General features: G+C 49.1%; 1 protein-coding gene across 1 annotated transcript in view; it reads left to right on the top strand.

Annotated features, from left to right (window-relative positions):
* Positions 1–19,767, top strand: part of CD9 (CD9 molecule) — a 34,562-nt gene that overhangs the window by 6,245 nt on the left and 8,550 nt on the right. Inside the window, exon 2 of the mRNA XM_043564655.1 lies at positions 15,330–15,432. Within this exon, the coding sequence (XP_043420590.1) occupies positions 15,330–15,432 (103 nt within the window). The remainder of the gene's footprint in view (positions 1–15,329; positions 15,433–19,767) is intronic.

The following is a 19,767-nucleotide window of genomic DNA, read 5'->3' on the forward strand; positions in this document are numbered from 1 at the left end:
CAGAAATCTGTGTTTTAAAGATCCTGCGTGTTCAATCCTCTTGGCAGGCATTGTGCAGGGGAGCTGAAACAGTGACTCTTGCTGGTGCTGTTACAAAAGAAACCCTCCAAAGCTTAATCCTGTTTCTCTTATGTTCAACGTAGATTCCAGGTTCCACTGAACACCTCTCAGGCCGGGCAGGCCAATGGCCCGTGACTTCTACCAAGCCCTCGCCTCCTGCGCTCAGGACACAGTCCCTTGCTTCTGTTCCCAGCATGAGCTACATGTCAGTGTCCAAGTGTAAAAACAGCACAACACATGGATCGTAGCAGCAAATCCTTGACCAGGGCTTCAAAAATACAATCAAGTAAATCAGACAGTTTCACTGAATTCAAAACAAATTTCTATATAACACTCCGGTTTTATCTTTAAACCTACGTTGATCAAATCAATAGCATTATAAATGATAAAATTGATTTATTAAAACTTTAAATGAGGGGCGCCTGGGTGGCGCAGTCGGTTAAGCGTCCGACTTCAGCCAGGTCACGATCTCGCGGTCTGTGAGTTCGAGCCCCGCGTCGGGCTCTGGGCTGATGGCTCAGAGCCTGGAACCTGTTTCCGATTCTGTGTCTCCCTCTCTCTCTGCCCCTCCCCCGTTCATGCTCTGTCTCTCTCTGTCCCAAAAATAAATAAACGTTGAAAAAAAAAATTTAAAAAAAAAAAAAAAAAAACTTTAAATGAAAAGATCAGCAAACCCCTACTTAATTGTGAACGCATTGCTTTCCAAGTCAACAGAAGTTTGGTGTTTTTAAAAGATAGTTTGCTATACACTGGAAGGTGTTCCCCCCCGCCCCAAAATGTATATGTTAAGTTCTAAAACCCAGCATGATGGTATTTGGAGGTAGGGGCTTTCAGGGTGATTGACTCAGTATCATGAATAGGATTGGTGCTCTTATAAAAGAAGAGGCCCCAGAGAGCATCCTCCTTCCTTCTACCATGTGAGATTATAGCAAGAAGACAGCCCTCTGTGAACCAGGAAGCAACTCCTCACCAGACCCCAAGTCTGTTGGTACCTTGATCTCAGAGTTCCCAGCCTCCAGAACTGTGAGCAATAATTTCTTGTTAAGACACCCCGTCGATGGTATTTGGTCATAGCAGCCCAAATGGACTCAGACATAGCTATTTATATGTTCAAATCAAAATCACCTCTTCCCGCCTAGGTGAGTGATTGTACACACAGCTCACATTGGTGTCCCCCTCCGGTGGGTGGCAGGCCTCCTCACCCCCCACAGCAGCTCTGCTCCTGGAGCAGAATGCACAGTCCAGACACAAGAAACCCTTCGCACTAAGACGGTCTCCCGCTCTCCCCCACGCAGTATGAATGCTTCACTTTGCTTCTTGCAGTAGGGGGCTGCACATTTAAATCTGTTACTATTATGCTCGGGCTTTCTAAAGCCTCCTTTCTGCAAGCCTGGGAACATCTCCACATCCCCTACTTTCCCTTGCCCCCCTCCCCTATATTATAGCTCTGAGTCCCTAAGACACATAACCCTTAAGAGACCCAGAAAGCTTATTTCAGATAGGAATTAGATTCTCATCCGGTGCTGGGGAGGGACCATCAGTGTGGGAAGCTGGCATTATCCTCATGTGGCTGGTGCCTCTCAGGACCCCATGGCTGGGGCTGCAACACAGGCCTGCGGTCATGCCCTCTCGTGCCCTTTGCTGGCAGGATGGTGCTGTGGGGAAAGGGCAGAGGTTCTGGGCCTCACCTTGGTGCCATTCCTATAGGGGATGCAAGGACGGTGGCCACTGGGCAGATCTAACTGTCTGCACTTGCCAGGTTTGTGACAGTAGCGAAGTTGGGATAAGAAGAAAACATGCCAAGTTACTGCGGGGAATCTGTTTCCCAGAGCAGTGCTTGTGTCCACACAGATTTTCTGGCCAGTGCAGCAAGGGTGTGGACGCCACTCTTGGGCCAGAGGCCAGCAGGAGGAAGTGCATTCTCTCTCTAGACTGTCCATCAGGCAGCTGGCCTCGGAGAGAGGCCAGGTTCACGGGGCACCTGCGGCCAGGTGGCTGTTGCAGGTGTTGGTCTGTCCTGAGAAGGTAAAGCCCTTTGGTGGGCTCTCGTGGGACCTTTAAGGATAGAAGGTACCCTTTTGAAATGGGATCAGATGTGGCTAGGAGGGAGACAGCACAAAAGTGAAAAATTCTGGCTCTGAAATCAATGAAACTGATCTAAAAGACAGTTTAGCAAAATGATTGAGAATATGGGCTTTGTAGTCAGACCGTCCACGGTTCAAGTTCTAACCCAGCCACTTATTTGCTATGTGATCTCAGACAAGCTGCTTCTGTGCCCAAGTTTTCTCATCTAAAAAATGAAAGTAAATAGTACCTACTTGGTGGGTCTACCGTGAAAATGAAATACTACAGGTGAAGTGCTGTGTTGTCGTGCTAGCTGTCCAGTGACATACAGTTGACCCCTGAACAATGCGGGGGTTAGGGGCACCAACCCCCATGCAGTCAAAAATCTCTTTATAACTTTTGACTTCCCCAAAACTTAACTACTAATAGCCTCCTGTTGACCAGAAGCCTAACTGATAAGTCAATTAGCACATGCTCTGTATGTTATATGTATTATATATACTGTGTTCTTACAATAAGATAATCAAGAGAAATGAAAATGTTATTAAGAAGATCATAAGGAAGAGAAGATACATTCACAAGACTGTACTGTATTTATCAAAAAAATCTGCGTATGGTTGGACTTGTGTATGAGTTGAAACCCATGTTATGCAAATGGGAGCTATAATTAAGAGACCTAAAATGTAGGCAGGGATCATGGCAAAGGGATGGGATAGATGATAGGTCAGACACAACAGTTGGGGACCTTGGCTCTTGCTTGCTTCCTGGCTCTGTGCTCAGAATGCACCATGTTGGGGAAGGAGGGCCATTTAACTGAGCGGTGCTGGGCATGCCTTTTGCCAACACTGCTAATCCACATGCCACATGGCATTGTTTCAAAGGTATAAAAAAAAGGGGCATCTCCCACCATTCAGGGCCATGCAAGCAAGTGGCAACTGTTCCCACAGATGGAATGAAAGCTAACTGGTCCACATGGCTAAAATAAGAGAGAGAGAGAGAGAGAGAGAGAGAGAGAGAGAGAGAGTGTGTGTAATCGCCAAGTGTCTTAGGCATACACAATGGAAAACAAATGTGTGGTATTCTGGAATTTAAAGCAAAACATCCCCCAAACAATCCCCCACATCAGATGATTTTGGTTAAGATCAGAATGCCTGCTTTCAGCAGAAAACAGATTTATGGGCTGGCTGATGTATGCTGCATGTCTGGCAAGCAGGCAGTGGAAACTTGAAATGAGGTTTCTTGTTTAGAAAGAGGTTATCTTGGGCAGAGGCCCTCCCTTTCTATCCTTCATCCCCTTACTACTAACCCATCATATCAGCTGAAATTTTTCTCCTCTCTTGGGCAGAATAAGAGCTCTGGTTTTTAACTGATGGTGATGTCCTTGGAAGGGAGGATTTCTCAACTCTTGAGCTTGTTCCAAGCAGGTCACTGCCTAATTATCATTAAGGTGTGCTGAGAAAAAGCTTACAAGGCCCTTCACCTTCTGCCACACCCCAGAGAGGGGACCACGCTAGCTCCCTTCCACCAGGGATGAGACAGGCAGTCGAGTAATTAACCTCTACATGGCACGTGCTGTGCATGTGACAGAGGGAGAGAGTTGATGGTTGACTTGCTCTATACCTGCTCTGTGACTTTGGGGAAGTAACTACCTCTCTGAGCCTGTTTCCTCATCTCAAACTGGGATGATCAGAACTACCTCTAAGTGTATAAGGCAGTCCTACCAGTCCTCTTAGATTCACAAGGGGCAGCAGGACCTTACTGTAGAAATCTAGCTCCCTCACATTCCTCGTCTCCCTGGGAAATCCCACTGTCACTCCTATAGGGCACGTTCCCATTAGCCTGAAGTCACACTGGAACACACACTGGCCCAACAGAGCCACTCTTAGCAAACTGATGGCACCCATAGGCTATAGCTATTGAACCACTTTCACCCTTCCACCCAAGAGACCCCCACCCCCTCCAAGTGCACTGGAATCCCCAGAAAGTGAACCCCTGCAAGCTCAGCGAGCAGGCCAAACAGGTGCTTAGGATGTCAGCAATGCAGGTAAGCCCAAGGAATCATGGAGAAAATAAGAACTTTTCTGACCTTCTTTATATTTATTTTATAATACTGATTTTTTAAAATATTGAATTATATGGGGTAGGTGCCATAATTTCCTCGGTATTTAGGGCTGTAAATGGTCACAAGAGGCAGCAGTGTGCCTCCCCAAGGACCTGGCTTCTCAGGGACCATTGGGCTTGTTGTTGACTTTCTGATGTGCCCTGGTGTGGTGTTAAAGAAGAGCACATGGTAGCAGGGCCCTTTATGACACAGCGATTGTTGGGTGTGGGAGGAGTTGACTTTCAGAAATGCAGATTCCTGGGGGAAATCAGTGACTCTCCTTAAGCCACACTTTCCTTGTTTGAGTAATGAAGGTAACACCCCCAAAGTCTTAGGGTTGTTAGAAATGATGGCATATTTAATGTAAAAAGCTTCTCGCAGTGCCTGGCTCCAAGCAAGAACTCGGGTGTTAGTTCCGGCAGCTACTGCTATAGTTACTGTTAGTACTGCCTCTCGGAATGTTTCAGAGATTGAAGCTGTCCTAAAGAGTCACATTCATCCATGTCTTCTCGCCTCAGTTCTGTAAAGCCACATCACGCTGGATTGTTCAAGGCTGAACCTTTACCCCTAGGTTTTATCCCTTTTAGAAGGTGAATTAGAGGACTTGTCTTTCCATCTGTCCACAAAATGCTCATTTTAGAGATTTCCCCAGTATGGGAAAGGTGGGTGAGGAGAGGGACCAGTTTTGCACATAGATGGGAGTGGCCCCAGCATCAGGGCCATTTGGCAGAGGGCCCCCCTCCACTTGTGGAGTCGAACTGGGAATTCAACAATAGCCATAAGAGGAAGAAATCTGCCCTTCCTCCAAACCAGGAAGGATAGCCTCGACACCTCTCCTGTTCACTTCTTGTGCTTCCCAGGAAGAGGTAGATTCCTCTTATCTAGAACTTTCTTGACACCTTGAAGCCAGGTCTCAGAGTGGGGCAGAGCCAAAGTCACCATTGCTTCTATGTGGACCCCACAGGAAGGGGAAAGAAGGCAGAGCTGGCCCCAAAGGGTGCGTTTTCCCTGGCACCCAGTGATGGTGGATTGAAACCACCACCTCTCCCAGCCTCAACAGAGGGGAAGGGAAAGGAGAGAGAGAGAACAAACCCCAAGGAGAAGTTAGTGGTCAGTGAGCTCCGTCCCTCTTGGCTTTCCCCTAGGCTGGGGTTGGCACCCTGAGTCTGAATCACTTCACCACAGCAGACAAATTAAGGTTTAGGTCAGAGCATTTTGCTAAATTCAGCATGTCCAGATGACCTTCTCATTCCCCGAGAAAAGTTCCTAGGGGTTCCTAGTCTTCCCATTCACCAGCTGGCCAGGGAGAGAGCACGGTGTCAGGAAGAGGCAGCTTTGAGTTGTCTGTGTGGATCTGGTTCAGTGTGAATGTTGCCTCTTGCTGCCATGTCCTCTCAAGTGAGTTGTTACTTAACCTCTTGGAACTTGTTTTATCTCTAAAGGTGATGAGAGGATTAAATGAGATGATGTATGTCATTCACCTCCTATAACGTGAGACGTGCATGGACGCCCATAGAGAGTAACTATTCCTATTATTGTTTATTGATTTTCCCTTCTGTAGCCTCTGGAGGAGTTGCTCATGGACAGAAAAGCCTGCCAGAAGTCAACTCAACACTAACCTATGACATCGTTGACCATCAGCCTCTGCCTCTGTAAAGAATATATTCTTTACAAAAAAAAATAAAGTTTTGCCCCCTAAAATTTATAATTAGTTGAGGAAAAGAATCCACTCGTACCTAATGGCTGTCCAGCCTAGGGAGATCTCAGGCTGCAGAAATCAGGAGGAGGAGGAACTTTTTACCAAGACCGCCCTGCTGCGGAGGCTGTGGGAGTCATTTTGGCTTCTTGGAGAGGAGAGTTCACAGGGCTGAGCTTGTGTGATGAATACTTATTTGGAAGCCAAATGCAGGTTCTAACTTGAACCATTTACTATGAGTGCCTAGGCTCCGTGGGTTCAAGATAGAGTTGTCCAGCCATTATCTTTTTCTTACCTCTTGCTTCCTTCCCACTTACCTGACCTGTGTCCTCCCTTTGACTATCACCATGCAGCATGAGGCCCAGTCGCATGGCTCTACAGCACTAGGTGGAAGAGTTGAGCCCATACTCTCCAGATTACAGTGTAAAGTAAAATGGCGAAACACTGTTCCACGTAAGGGCTGACCCCAGAGAAAGCTCCTACCCCCCCCCCCCCCCCACTCCATGGCTTCCTGACCTTCACCACTGGCATTTAGAAAGCTAGTCTCTGGGCGTGCCTGGGTGGCTCATGGGGGAGCCTGGGTGGCTCAGTTGGTTAAGCGTCTGACTTCGGCTCAGGTCATGATCTCAAGGTTCATGAGTTCAAGCCCCGCGTTGGGCTCTGTGCTGACAGCTTGGAGCCTGGAGCCTGCTTCAGATTCTGTATCTCCCTCTCTCTCTGTGCCTCCCCCGCTTGCCACTCTGTCTCTATTTAACAAAATAAATAAATGTTAAAAAAATTTTTTTTTAATTAAAAGAAGAAAGAAAGAAAAAGGAAGCTAGTCTCTGTGCCCAGAGGAAAGCTTCTCCATGTCATCCGATTGTTTGGTGTTTACATAAAGGTCCAGAACAGTGGTTCTCAAACTTGAGCAAGCATCAGAATCATCTGGGGGGATTGCTGGGCCCCACCGCACCCATTTCTAATTCAGTAAGTCTAGGATGGATGGGGGCAGTGATTTTCATGTCTAACAAATTCCCAGGTGCTGCTGCTGGTCTGGTGACCACACATGGCGACCCGCTGGCCTAGAGATAAGTTTCCCAGTGGCCCAGCTTCTGTCAATCTGAGCACTGCCCCCAGATCAGTGGCTTGGTCAAAGCCTCAGAGCAGAAGTTGTCCAGAGGGACGAGATGACCCCCCAGGACGATCATACTCACAGAGGGACTTATTCTCCAGGACTGTCACCTCTGCAGCTTTTCAACTCCTCTCTAATAAAACTAAAGTTAATAACAGGTCCCTTGTTGCTATCTTTAAATTCTGCCAGGAAGTAACATTTTACTTGTGATCCTTAATTGAAGGCAAGTCATGGTAGTTTTTTCTCCACTCAGGAGAGTGGAGTTTGGTTTTTGTCATTGTTTTCCTGCGTGGTAGGACTGGGTACAGGAGGACTCCAGCCTCCGCTCCTGCCAGGCGTCTTTGTCCTTCCAAAGATGACAGCCTCAGCCTTCATCTGGAGGTGGGAGCGGAGGGTGCCAGGAGAGGATCAGAAGAGGTGGTGAGGACTAGACTCCTGTTGGTGCATGCTGCCAGCGCCGGGCCCAGCCTCCTGACGGGTGAATCAGCCCATCCGAGGCTTGGCAGTCAGCGGTGAGCCAGGGTTGCCATGGAGACGGGTGAGGCTCGAGCCCACAGGTCTGGGTGGCCTGACTTGTTTTTAAATGTTGAGGCCTGTGTGAACATAGAGGCCCTTATCTCTGCTTCTGAGGCTTTCTTAAAGCGTGACTGGTATTCGGGGGCCCAGAAACGGCCGGTAGGGGAAACACATCCTTGGTATTCAGTTTGTTACCGACTTCCCAGGTGCCATGGGGAACTATGCCTACAGGTCTCCCATGCTTAGTCCTTTAAAAAAAAATAAGTAAATAACGAGGGTTGATGTGTATCTTACTGAAGGAGGAAAGTAAAGAGATAAAATCCCCTCCTTCTCTGATCTGCTTTTTTAATTCACCCAGGGAAGTAGCCTGTGATCCCGGGACAGAGCTGACTGTCCCCTTCAACCTTCCTTCCCCACTTTCCTTTGGCCATTCCTGTCTGCGGGTGGCCAGTGTGGGTGTGGAGGAGGTAAATTTATCCATCATCCTCCACCGCACCGCAACTCGCACAGACCCACAGAAACCAGAACCCCAGTGTCCTAGATTGCCCTGTTCCCTCCTGCCCAACCACCCTCTCCAATTGTAGAGGGACACAACTGATAGCCACCGACTGCCATGAATTGCCCCCCTGTCGTGTTGTGTCTTTCTCAAGGTTTATTATTCTTACTACCGTCCTTATTTTCCCTACGGAATCTGGCTGGCTATGCCACATTGTGGTCATTTGTGGTCTGCAGAGTGTAGTACATGGGTTACATCATTTATCCTCCCCTTCAAGCTAGATTAAAGGCAGGACAGGCGTCCTGCAATCTTGTGCCCAAATGAGAACTCTAAGGGTTGGAGAAGCTAAGGAAAGTGCTTAGTATGAAACAGCATCTAGGTGGCAGACCAGAGTTACACCCAGAGTCCATGGCTGTCTGCTAATCTGGGGCTTCTCAGCAGAGGTGTGCCAGAAAACACCCTGGAGGAGGGGGGTGCTGAGACAGATGCACATGTAGAATTCCCCAGGTGATTCTGACATCCACCCCATGTAGACCAGGTCTGGTTGGCACATGCATGCAAATGACAGGTGACAGAACCAGGGCCTCCTACTCCTTTGCTTTGTCATTCTTTCTGCCCCGCACTGAAGAATGTTATAGCATCTTACTGACCACCGGCTCACCAAAGTAACCGCATGGCCATTGCTTTTCCAGAAGGACAGCGAGAAGCAGGAAGGCCAGCACCCCTCCTTACCCTACCCCTGTCCTCTTACTACGGCCTACCTGCAACCCCCCAAAAGTGCAGATGTGACCACTTAAAATCTGAGGTCAGCCTTAGAGAGAAACTGCTGGTGGAGAATGATCCACCCTCCCCCTTCCGGGCTTTCTAAGGCAGTTGGATAGAGAAAGCATGATGAATGTTTTGTCCTTTAACAAAATGTGTGACTGGTCAGGTCATATTACAAAAGAAGGGGACCTGGAGGAAAGGGGGGTCTAGCCAAGACCACCCAGTTTGTTTGCCATGAGATTTTTCTTTGAAGTGGGATTTGTCCAAGGCAAACAGGGCTGTTTCCTGTAGAGGGGTAGGACACAGCACCACATGCACATGCACACACATGCACGCACACACACACACACACACACACACGCAGCTGCCCTTCTTGTCACATCTTTCTGCAGGCGTCATTCAAATGTTTCCGTCAGTGGGGCTGCCTGCATGTAAATAGTTCCCCAGGTCCTAACTGGAACCAGTTTTGCAAACTTGGCACCGGGTCCAGAACAACCAGGTGCCCCTAAGTGGCATTATGCTTTGATTTGTTTTCAATCTTCCTTTGGAATTAAAGACACTTCCTTTAACTCTAGGTGTGTTTTAGTGTAGGATCCCTGGGCCTGGCCCTCTAGTGAGATTCATGGCGTGACTCGTTGAAGCACTCGGCTTCGCGTGGCTGCCTTTTTCCTGAGTGGTGCTTTCCGTGGCGGCAGAGGGGTGACCAGAAAATGGTTCTCTGTGAGCCTGAGCTTGGGCCCTGCTGGGTTTTCATGGCCCCTGGAATTGGCATAAGCCCCGGGTGACGGGGTTACCTGTGTGCTCACCAAAGATTGGAGTGTCGAACTGGACTTATTCATGGGGTGAGGACAGTGACTCATGGACTTTTCATAAACTCTCGTTTTCAAAAGACTTTCTATGGATTTGTCCCTGAATCTCACTGCAATACTCATCACATGCCATGGTGGGTCTTTCTCAGGTTATTGTTCTTGGCAGTTTCTGACTTGGCAGTTTCTAGCGAGAAACTAGAAGCTGAATCTGAAGGAAAGGCCAGAAGGGAGAGGAAGCTTATTGAAGAGAAGAGGAGTGGGGCGCCTGGGTGGCGCAGTCGGTTAAACGTCCGACTTCAGCCAGGTCACAATCTCGCGGTCCGTGAGTTCGAGCCCCGCGTCAGGCTCTGGGCTGATGGCTCAGAGCCTGGAGCTTGTTTCAGATTCTGTGTCTCCCTGTCTCTCTGCCCCTCCCCCGTTCATGCTCTGTCTCTCTCTGTCCCAAAAATAAATAAATGTTGAAAAAAAAAATTTAAAAAAAAAAAAAAGAAGAAGAGAAGAGGAGCAGAGAGAGCGGATTCTGGTGGATTTCAGAGACTCTCTCCCATTCAGCAATCCTCTCATTTGTCGGATGATTATTTGTTGGTCAACTGATCATTTATTCATGAATTTAGAATTTATTCACTGTTGTGTCCAAGGTATGGATGGGGTGGGTGAGCTGCCAGAATGACTGAGAAGCAGCCCTGCCCTGAAGGAACTTGAACTCTAGTGAGACCCTAGCCCAGAACACCCGCGAGAAAAAGGGCGTGTGTGATGATGCTGCAGCTGGTGGGATTTCGTTTCCTCCAGAGACTGAGGACGTCTTGGTGGGGAAGCAGCAGGCCCGGGTGGCCAGGACGGCATTCCAGAAGGAAGGGCTGGCATGAGCCGAGGCGAGGATGCAGGGGACTTATTTGGGAACCTGAGTGATTCCATCTAAGGGGCGGGTAAGGAGAAGGTGGGATCAGGGTTCCTTGGTGTCCTGCTGCAGAGAGATCAGAAAACATGAAGACACAGCTAACACCTGAAATCTTAAAACTGAGCGACTGACCTAAGCCTTTCAGGGACATGGCTGCTGTCCACATGGAGGGCTGGGTGCATTATACCGTGACCACTTTGTGGGGACCTGGAGAGGGGTAAGCCACCAGCTCAGGGGTGAGTGCACAGGGCAACCAGAAGGAGCAGTGAGCCTGGAAGAAGAGAGGGTTCATTTCTGTTGGGAATTTTAGGATAGAGAGACCTAGAAGCTTTGGAAGAGAAGCCCCGGCTTGATAAATATGTATATACATGTGCACACACATGTATATACGTTCTTAGTTTTAGAACAGTTTCAGATCTGCAGAAAGTTTGCAAAGACAGTATAGCAAACCCCCTATGTCCCAAGAATTTCCCCCGTGGTTAGCACCTCTAATTACCACATCACATTTGTCACAGCTAAGAAACCAACACTGATAATGTTGCTGTCAACTAAACTAAACTCACTCAGATTTCACTTGTTTTACCAGTCATGTCCTCTTTCTGTGCCAGGGTCCCATCCGTGGTACCACATGATGGTTGTCATACTTCTCCATCTATGATTTGTGACCGTTTCTGTCTTCCTTGGTTTCTCATAACCTTAGCAGTTCTGAGAAGTGCTGACGAGCAAGTATTTTGTAGAATGTCCTCAGTTTAGGTTTTTCTCATGGCTGTCTTCTAAAAACAAAAGGAACATGCGCGAAGAATTTAAGAATTTCCAATAAAACAATGGGGAAAGGCTATCCTTTTTTTCCCTGCACTGTCAGATAGATGGGACCATTTTTGGCCTGAAGGCAAAGGACCTTTTCTCAGCCAAACCGGAAGGTTTTCCTTTGGCTTCCTTTGAGAATGAGGTAAGCAGGCAGACTGGGCAGTGCCTCAGGCTAGGAGTAGAGGCTCTGGACTTTTCACATCCATCCCCACCACCCAGCTGGTGGTCTGAGGCTGATTGCTGTCCTTTACATGGTGGGGGAGGGGGGCCTGTGATCAGGAATCGGCTAACTGAACGTCTACATCAGACCTGCTCAGATCCTGCACTGTTACAAAGCAAGGCGGCCACCATGACGACTGTGTGGCCAACGTTCCTGCCACACATCAGCTAACTAACCTGGGAGGAAACCAGCAACTTCTTGGCCTCCCAGATCCCCGATTTCTTACTTCATGGAGTCCCTTCATAAGCGACTCAGTGTGACAGTTTTGTCACAGGTAAAGTTCTCCCTGGTTCTTGCCATTTGTTTTCTCCTAGTATTCCACATAGCTAGGGGTGAGAGCCAGGTGGGGGCTTGGGACCCCCCTCAGTGCCACACCAAAAAGTGAACTCTTCTAGAAAGTAACTCTCGAGCTCCTTAGATAATACTGCCTGCACAACCATGAGCCATTATTAGGTGACACCCATTATATGTGGCCCTGTAACCCTGAACCATCCATCGGTTACCCGGCTGATAAAGCCATTTCTCCAATAGCATTACAGAAAATGGGGCAGCTAATGGCTTACATATCTTCCCCTCAGGCCAATTAACTGAGTAATTCAATCCAAAAGAGCAGCAGGGCTCATTCCTCTGATTTTTGTGAACTATGTGCTCCCGGTTCTGCCCCTGACCCTCTCCTCCACCTGGGTTTCTTAGACCTTCCTCCTTGTCTCTTTTGGTGAGTTTATAGGCATAAGAAACTGAGATCATTACTGCTTTTTCCATTTCTCCAGAGCCAGCTGCTTTTTCTTTCTCCTTTTAGTAAAGTGTTGTGGCTTTGACAACCAAGCAGTGTGAGGCCAGGTTTTGGGTGGGGTCCAAACATGGACTCCCGACTCTGTCTGGCCTTGTCCTTAGCCAGGGTGAGACCTAAAGTCCTTTCTCTCCTGGTTCCAATTCTCCAGTACAGTGTCCTTTTTGACACATGTGTGTATAGACCAGATAAATGACTGGACTTTTACAGATTGGCTCAGGCTCCTTGAAATTATAAAATGGAAGAGGCCTCACCATTTCAGGCTTTAGGTGGGTACCCTCTTGTTATCCATGGAATCATACCCAAAGAGAAATAATTGAGGCTAACTTGTTTTTGTTTTTTTTAAAAAAAAATTAATGTTTATTTTTGAGAGAGAGAGAGACAGACAGACAGAGTGCAAGTCGGGGAGAGGCAGAGAGAGAGGGAGACACAGAATCTGAAGCAGGCTCCAGCCTCTGAGCTGTCAGCATAGAGCCCGATGTGGGGCTCGAACTCATGAACCACAAGATTGTGACCTGAGCCAAAGTTGGTGGCTTAACTGCCTGAGCCACCCAGGCACCCCTGTTTCTGCTTTTTTAAGTAGGCTTCACACCCAGCATGAAGCCCAACACAGGGCTTGAACTCACAACCCTGAGATCATGACCTAAACTGAGAACAAGAGTCAGACACTTAACCGATTGAACTACCCAGGCATCCCAAGGCTAATTCTTTGATAAGCACAAGCGTAGAGCAGAAATGACAGTAAGGGACACGGACCTCTCTTAGGTCCCAGGTGTTGTCAACAAGAGGGAGGACTGAGGACAAGGTTTGTGGCAAGTGCTGTCTGTACCTCCAGTGCATGTTTAGTCCCTGCCCACAGCATTCTCAGATTAACACTGTCATGTCCATAGGGAAGCCAGCAGCCTCAGTCTCCCATTGTCCAGGGGCCTCACTGGGCCTTCATATGTTGTGGGGAGAGGAGGAAGTATTGCCTTCTTTCTTTTAACTCTCCAGGAGCCCAGGGGGGAGCTAGGCCAGAGCCTGCCCACCAGAGTCAAGACCCACTTAGTGTGTGCTTGTCCTGTACTCAGTTTACAGGGAGGTCCCAGCCTGGCCCCACTGTGTCCCTGCCCCAACAGTGGCACTCATGAGTCAGGAGAACCCAGTCTGTGCCAGAGCATCCAGGCTAGAAATGGGGAGGGAGACTCCTACTTTTCCCCACGGAGCCATGTCTGCTGTCTTGGAATTAGGCCAGGAGACCCTCACTCACCTGCAAGTGTCCTGTGAATAAGAAGGAAAGCCTGGCAACCATGAGTTTTTCTTTCCTGCACTGTCTGCCATGGGGCACCTGGGGGTATGTACTTCCTACCGATGTTTGGTGGTTGCCTTCTGTCACATGAAGCCTAAGAGATCTGGGGAGATGCGGAATGACTCTCCTCCGCGGGGAGGAGTGTGATGCTGGTGACCGGGGTGCTGATAAAGTTCTTCTCACAGAGCCCGTTGGGTTCCTCTTTCGGAAGTACTTCTAATATGATCTCCTTTACTGTTAGCCATACTTAAAAAGCAAGGAAGGGCCACATCTCGCCATTCCTGTTCTACAGATGGGAAAACTGAGGCAATAGAGCTCTGAGCCAGGAAATCCAAAGCCTCGCTGTGGAAATACACCACTGGAGGCATGGGCACAGTTTTGACCCTATGGCAGGCTGAGGCCCTAGGTCATCCTTTCCACCGTCGCCGCCTCCACCTCCACCTCCACCCGACACGTCTACACCCACCACCAAGTCCTGGGGAAAAGAAGTGGAACAAACAATTAAAGAAAGAGAGGCCTGGCCACACGGTGGGCTGTCCCAGCTCTCAGGGCAGAGAACCCAGCTCTCTCAGGAGCAGGGCTCTGACATAGGGCGCCTCTGTTGAGGAGGCATCCATGGGAATCACTCTCATGCAAACCCTGGTCCGAGCGAGAGTGTGGGGAGACCAGCTGGCCCTGGGGGTCAAGGACAACTTGGCAGGGGGTGCCGCCTGCACAGGCCTCTAGTTCAACAGTGCCAAGCTGGGATTTGGCACCTCGGTTCTGTCCCTTGGTAGGAAGGGCTGCCCTTTAGGGTCCAGTATCTCAACTTGCCCACCTACAAAATGGGATTTTCAGAAGATTGGGAGATTACTCAGAAGTGTCTTATCTGATGTTTATGTAAGGATCACTCGTAAGGAAGCAGGCGTCTAAAACCTGGAATGGGAGGGGGTCAGCCTGTGAGGTTTCCCAGGGTGAAAGGGAAGGGACAAATGTCGGCCACTTAGGGAAGACGCTGCTCTATGTCACTTAATGAGCCGTGTGATTTTGTAAGGAATCGACCTCATTGGTGCATGGCTGTGCCCCTTGAGCAACCTGCTTCTTTTTTATCATATGGTACATATACAGAGTACATCTGAAACATCAACAGATTAAAGAATAATCAGGAAGGGAATATCCGCGTCACCACCACCCAAGTTAAGAGCTAGAATATTGCCAGTGCCCTAGACCCTGCTCTCACAAGTGCTATTCCCTTATCAGAAATCCCTTCCTTCCCCTACAGGGCACACTTGACTCTATGTTAATTCTTTTCTTTATCTTGGTCATTTATATGTACCTCTGAAAAGCAGAGCAGTTCTTAACTATAAGGCATCACATTGTATGTTTTTTTTGGTGTGTCTTGCTGCTGTTTTTTGGCATCATGAGATGCACTCATAGTATTGCACGTAGCTACAGTGGCTCATTTTTCACTGCTGTGGAGTATTCTAGTGTCCATGAAGTATCCATTCTACCGGCTGGACTGCTAGTAAGTAATTGTTCCCAGCTTGCTGATATTTTTAGCAAATGGACTGATTCCCACACTGGGCCCCTGTTACTACCAGGTGCACGGTGAGAGGCAGGGACCACCAAGGGTGGTCACAGAACCCTTTGCAAGTGTCCCCTTTAGTGTTGTGGGGCTGTGCTCCTACCAGCAGCCAGGACTGATGTCCACATCCTGTATATCCTGCAGCTTGCTGGGATTGCGGTCCTTGCTGTTGGACTATGGCTCCGATTCGACTCTCAAACCAAGAGCATCTTCGAGCAAGACAGTCAACCTTCCAGCTTCTACACAGGTGAGCAGGGGGAGACAGTACTTCCTCCAACCGTGGAGATTCTGTGTTGATCCAGGAATGGGCCTGGGGAAAGACTTTTGCTCTGGCCACACTGGCCTGTCACGTCCCTTTCCAGCCATGCTTGGTATTGCATGTGCCGCAAATTTGCATCGGACTGATGTGGTTGGTTTCTTCATGCTGACTAAGTCTGGCATTCTGACCATTCCCCCAATAGGAAATGGGCTTTGCCAAAGTTACTGCCACTCTTGAGGGTTTAAGAACCTCTGTTCTTGTCCCTGACCCTCTCTTAATGTCATGTCTCCTTAGGCTTGATCATTTCTTTAATTCAAAAAACTTTGTCCTGGGGATCCAGAGTCCCAGGAGTAGGAGGGGTGAGTCCTCCCCACTGTACAGATAGGGGCTCTGAGACCCAAAACACCTGTCTCCTACATAGTACAGTCAGGATTAATAAGAGAGTCAGACCCTTAGTGCTGGTAAATGCCACAGGGTATTTGGTTTTATTTGTTTTCTTTTTTAATGTTTAAAAATTTTTTTTTCAACGTTTATTTATTTTGGGGACAGAGAGAGACAGAGCATGAACGGGGGAGGGGCAGAGAGAGAGGGAGACACAGAATCGGAAACAGGCTCCAGGCTCTGAGCCATCAGCTCAGAGCCCGACGCGGGGCTCGAACTCCCGGACCGCGAGATCGTGACCTGGCTGAAGTCGGACGCTTAACCGACTGCGCCACCCAGGCGCCCCTTTTAATGTTTATTTTTGAGACAAAGACAGAGACAGAGCATGAGTGGGGGAGGAGCAGAGAGAGAGGGAGACACAGAATCCAAAACAGGCTCCACGCTCCGAGCTGTCAGCACAAGAGCTGGCAGGGCTCGAACTCACGAACAGCGAGATCATGACCTCATGACCTGAGCCAAAATCGGCCACTTAACCAACTGAGCCACCCAGGCGCCCCTATTTGTGTGTTTTCTAAAGTGCTTTTGCTTTAGGGCAAAAGTTTCCAGTTTAAACACTGGAAAGCAGGTTACACATGGCTCCTGGGCATTCTTTTGTCTTTTCTACCATTAGTCTGTCCTTTTCACCTGCTGGGTCACCACCAAGGCTCACCCCCAGTTTCTAGTCGACACAAAATCCATAGCCCTTCTTTCTGTGTTGGAGGTAGGAAACACTTCATTTACGAGAAACGGAGGAGCCCCCTATTTTTAGGATTACACTGTCATGTCATCAGGCTCAAAGTGTAAGTTTGGTCACTTCCTTCCCACCCACCAAAGGAGTTATTTTTAAAAAAAGATGGAAAACACAGGCTGAAGAGAGTTATTCCCCAGGCCTTCTGGAAGGACAAGGTGGCTGGCGGACACATGCACCCCCTTCCCACCTCCCAGAGGCCACCTGGGCCGGGCCTGCCCAGCCTGCTTAGCCACACGCACCCAGGCCCTCTGGATGTTTCCCTGCTTGTATTGCTTGTTGCTGTTGTTTTTTAGGGTGTGTGTCCCTATTTCCAGAAAGAAAGTGAAGGAAAGAAAAGCACAAGTATGTTTTTTGAAAAAAAAAAAAAAAAAAAAAACAACAAAACCAAAAATCTACACACACACACACACACACACACACACGCACGCACACAAGGTTTTAGGAAGCAGGTTTCCATAGTGCCCTGACTTGTTTTTAGCAACAGCATTTTTGCAGGTCTGCGGCTGGGAGCCTGGAATGCGGCCCTGTGGAGAGAGAGCAGCACAAGGGTACTGTGCTGAGGGGGGGACCTGGAGCACCCCCTCGCCGCACCAGGGAGCTGTGAACCCTCTAGGGGAGAGGGGAGAGCATATCTGCACACATGTGGAAGCGAGTGGCATCCTGTTGGGACCAGTTGTCCTGAGGACAGCCTGGCCTCCTGCTCTGTCTGCACCGTTCTGGGCAGGGTGCCTGGCTGCACCTTTCCCAGTGGCCCCACCTCTCCCAGCGGCCCCACAGCCCTGGTTCTATCTTTCGGTCTCTAGGACTCTGACTAATTCTAAGTGTTTTTTAGATGTGGGCAGCAAAAATCTCACTGGCAAGTGGACATATTAGGAGGGAGACAACTCCTCCTTTCTGTGTCGCTCACACTCTCATGTATATTGTTATGTGATTTAATCCTCATAATTCCGTAGGGTACATGGAATGATTAGCATCTTCTCAATGAAGAAAGCAAGGCCTAGAGAGGTTAAAGAACTTGCCCAAGCTCGTACCCCTTAAGAGGCAGGGCTGGGATTCGAACCCAGGCCTACCAAAGCTGCTGCTTTTTTTTTTTTTAATAATATTTTTTATTTTTATTTTTATTTATTTTTTAATCTTTATTTATTTTTGAGAGAGAGTGTGTGTGTGTGAGCAGGGGAGAGGCAGAGAGAGAGGGAGACACAGAATCTGAAGCAGGCTCCAGGCCCTGAGCTGTCAGCATAGAGCCCGATGTGGGGCTCAAACTCATGGACCATGAGATCATGACCTGAGCCGAACTCTGATGTTTAACTGACTGAGCCACCCAGGTGCCCCCCCCCCTTTTTTTTAACGTTTATTTATTTTTGAGAGACAGAATATGAGCAGGGGAAGAGCAGAGAGAGAGAGGGAGACACAGAATCCGAAACAGCCTCCAGGCTTTGAGCTGTCAGCACAGAGCCCAGCGCAGGGCTCAAACTCATGAACCTGACCTGATATCAGAGGCTTAACTGACTGAGCCACCCAGGTGCCCCCAAAAGCTGCTTCTTGTATTACCCATGCTAGATTGTGGGGAGGATGCCCCATGTGGGAATAGAAGTGATCTCCACCGACTAGATGTTCCCTGTTGGGGGAACCTTGGCCTTTGACCTCACCCAAACTGTAGTTGGGAGAGAGAGGTCACCAACGCTGGTGGCCCTAGCCAGCCGATGACAGATGGGGTGGAGAAGGTGCACAGGGTGGCAGAAGAGTGATGAGCACACGGGTGGAGGAGGCACAGCCTGCCTCTGGGAATCTCACAAGATGCAGGAGGCCAGTGTTCCTACCTGAAGTGACCAGGAAGGTGACTTGAAGGCACAGTCCCAAAGACACTCAGGGATTTCTAGTTGGAGGCCAGTGGCCATCACCCCCTCGGATCTAACAGAGGACTGTTGACGCTTTGCTTCCCTAGGAAAGGGCTCCACTTTGGTGATTGTATTCTGCTTGCAGAAGCCCAAGCAAAGGAGGGTAATTCAGGTGACACTAGAACATCAGTCAGACGAGTGACCGCCTGGGTTTGGCTAGGTCTTGCAATTCACCAAGTGCTCTGGGAAACTGAGTCATTGTCATCCATGGGCAAAGGGCCAAGGAGGCTTCATTCTGTGTGTCCCCTTCCCCCTTGAGCTGTGACACCAGCCTTTGTATTGGCCCATGGCCCCTCTTCCAGCAGAGTGTCAGCTCCACCCCTGCCGATATTCCCAGCATCGTGGGGTGACCGTACCTGGCACTGGGGCACTAACCATCTGCGGGGCAGCCCCCAGGCCAGCCTGACCACACAACTGGCCCTTCAGAAAACCTGAAGGACCCAGGGGTGTCTTTTCTCCAGGGGGGCAACAGCTTCTAAAATAAAGAAAGAACACGTAACCAGGCAGAGAAGCAAGTTAAAAATGAAACTTTCCAACATTCAGAACAGTCAGTAGTGAATCCAGAACAGCTGACAGCCTTATATGGGCCTTCTCTCCAATTCAGGCCCTGGGAGATTCAGCCCGTCAGCAGTATCTGTAATCCCAGGCCGCAAACGTGTTGGGGAACTTCATTTTCTTGGTCCGGGGCCAGCAGCCCTTCTTAACTCCTTGGTGTCCTTCCAGAACCATCACCACTAAATGAGGACACCTGGGGGCTCCAGCCAGAGGCCACAGATGGCCACCCCTCCCCAGGATCATTCCTTTCTTTATGACAAGGCACCTGATAATTTCCAGAATACATGGCTTTTGCCCTCTGTGAGCTAGGGCAGTTAGCGGCCTCGGACAGTTTGTTTTGTTGCCCTGTGCCTGGTTCTCCCCATCCTGAAACTGGCAGAGCTTACACACCCACACCTCTCTGAGACAGAGAACTACCTACTGGGCTTGGCTTGTTAGTGTGAACTGCCATCAGTGGAAGGAAGCAGGACCGAGAGAGAGAGCCAGTGGGGAGCCGCGTAGGGTTCCTTTGAACCCCCGACTGAATCTTTGGAGACAATAAACTGTTCTAAGTTGCGAGATGGGCTTGGGGTGATGCCAAGAGTCTGATGTGTCACTCTGTCGCTGAAGCCCAGAGTCCTGATACACAGGGGAAAAGAATGCTCAGTTTCGTGTATAAAAGGACACCCGGGCATTTGCTTCTGCTGCACCAAAGGCTTT

The sequence above is a fragment of the Prionailurus bengalensis genome, chromosome B4, assembly GCF_016509475.1.
Source record: "Prionailurus bengalensis isolate Pbe53 chromosome B4, Fcat_Pben_1.1_paternal_pri, whole genome shotgun sequence".
Taxonomy (NCBI): domain Eukaryota; kingdom Metazoa; phylum Chordata; class Mammalia; order Carnivora; family Felidae; genus Prionailurus; species Prionailurus bengalensis.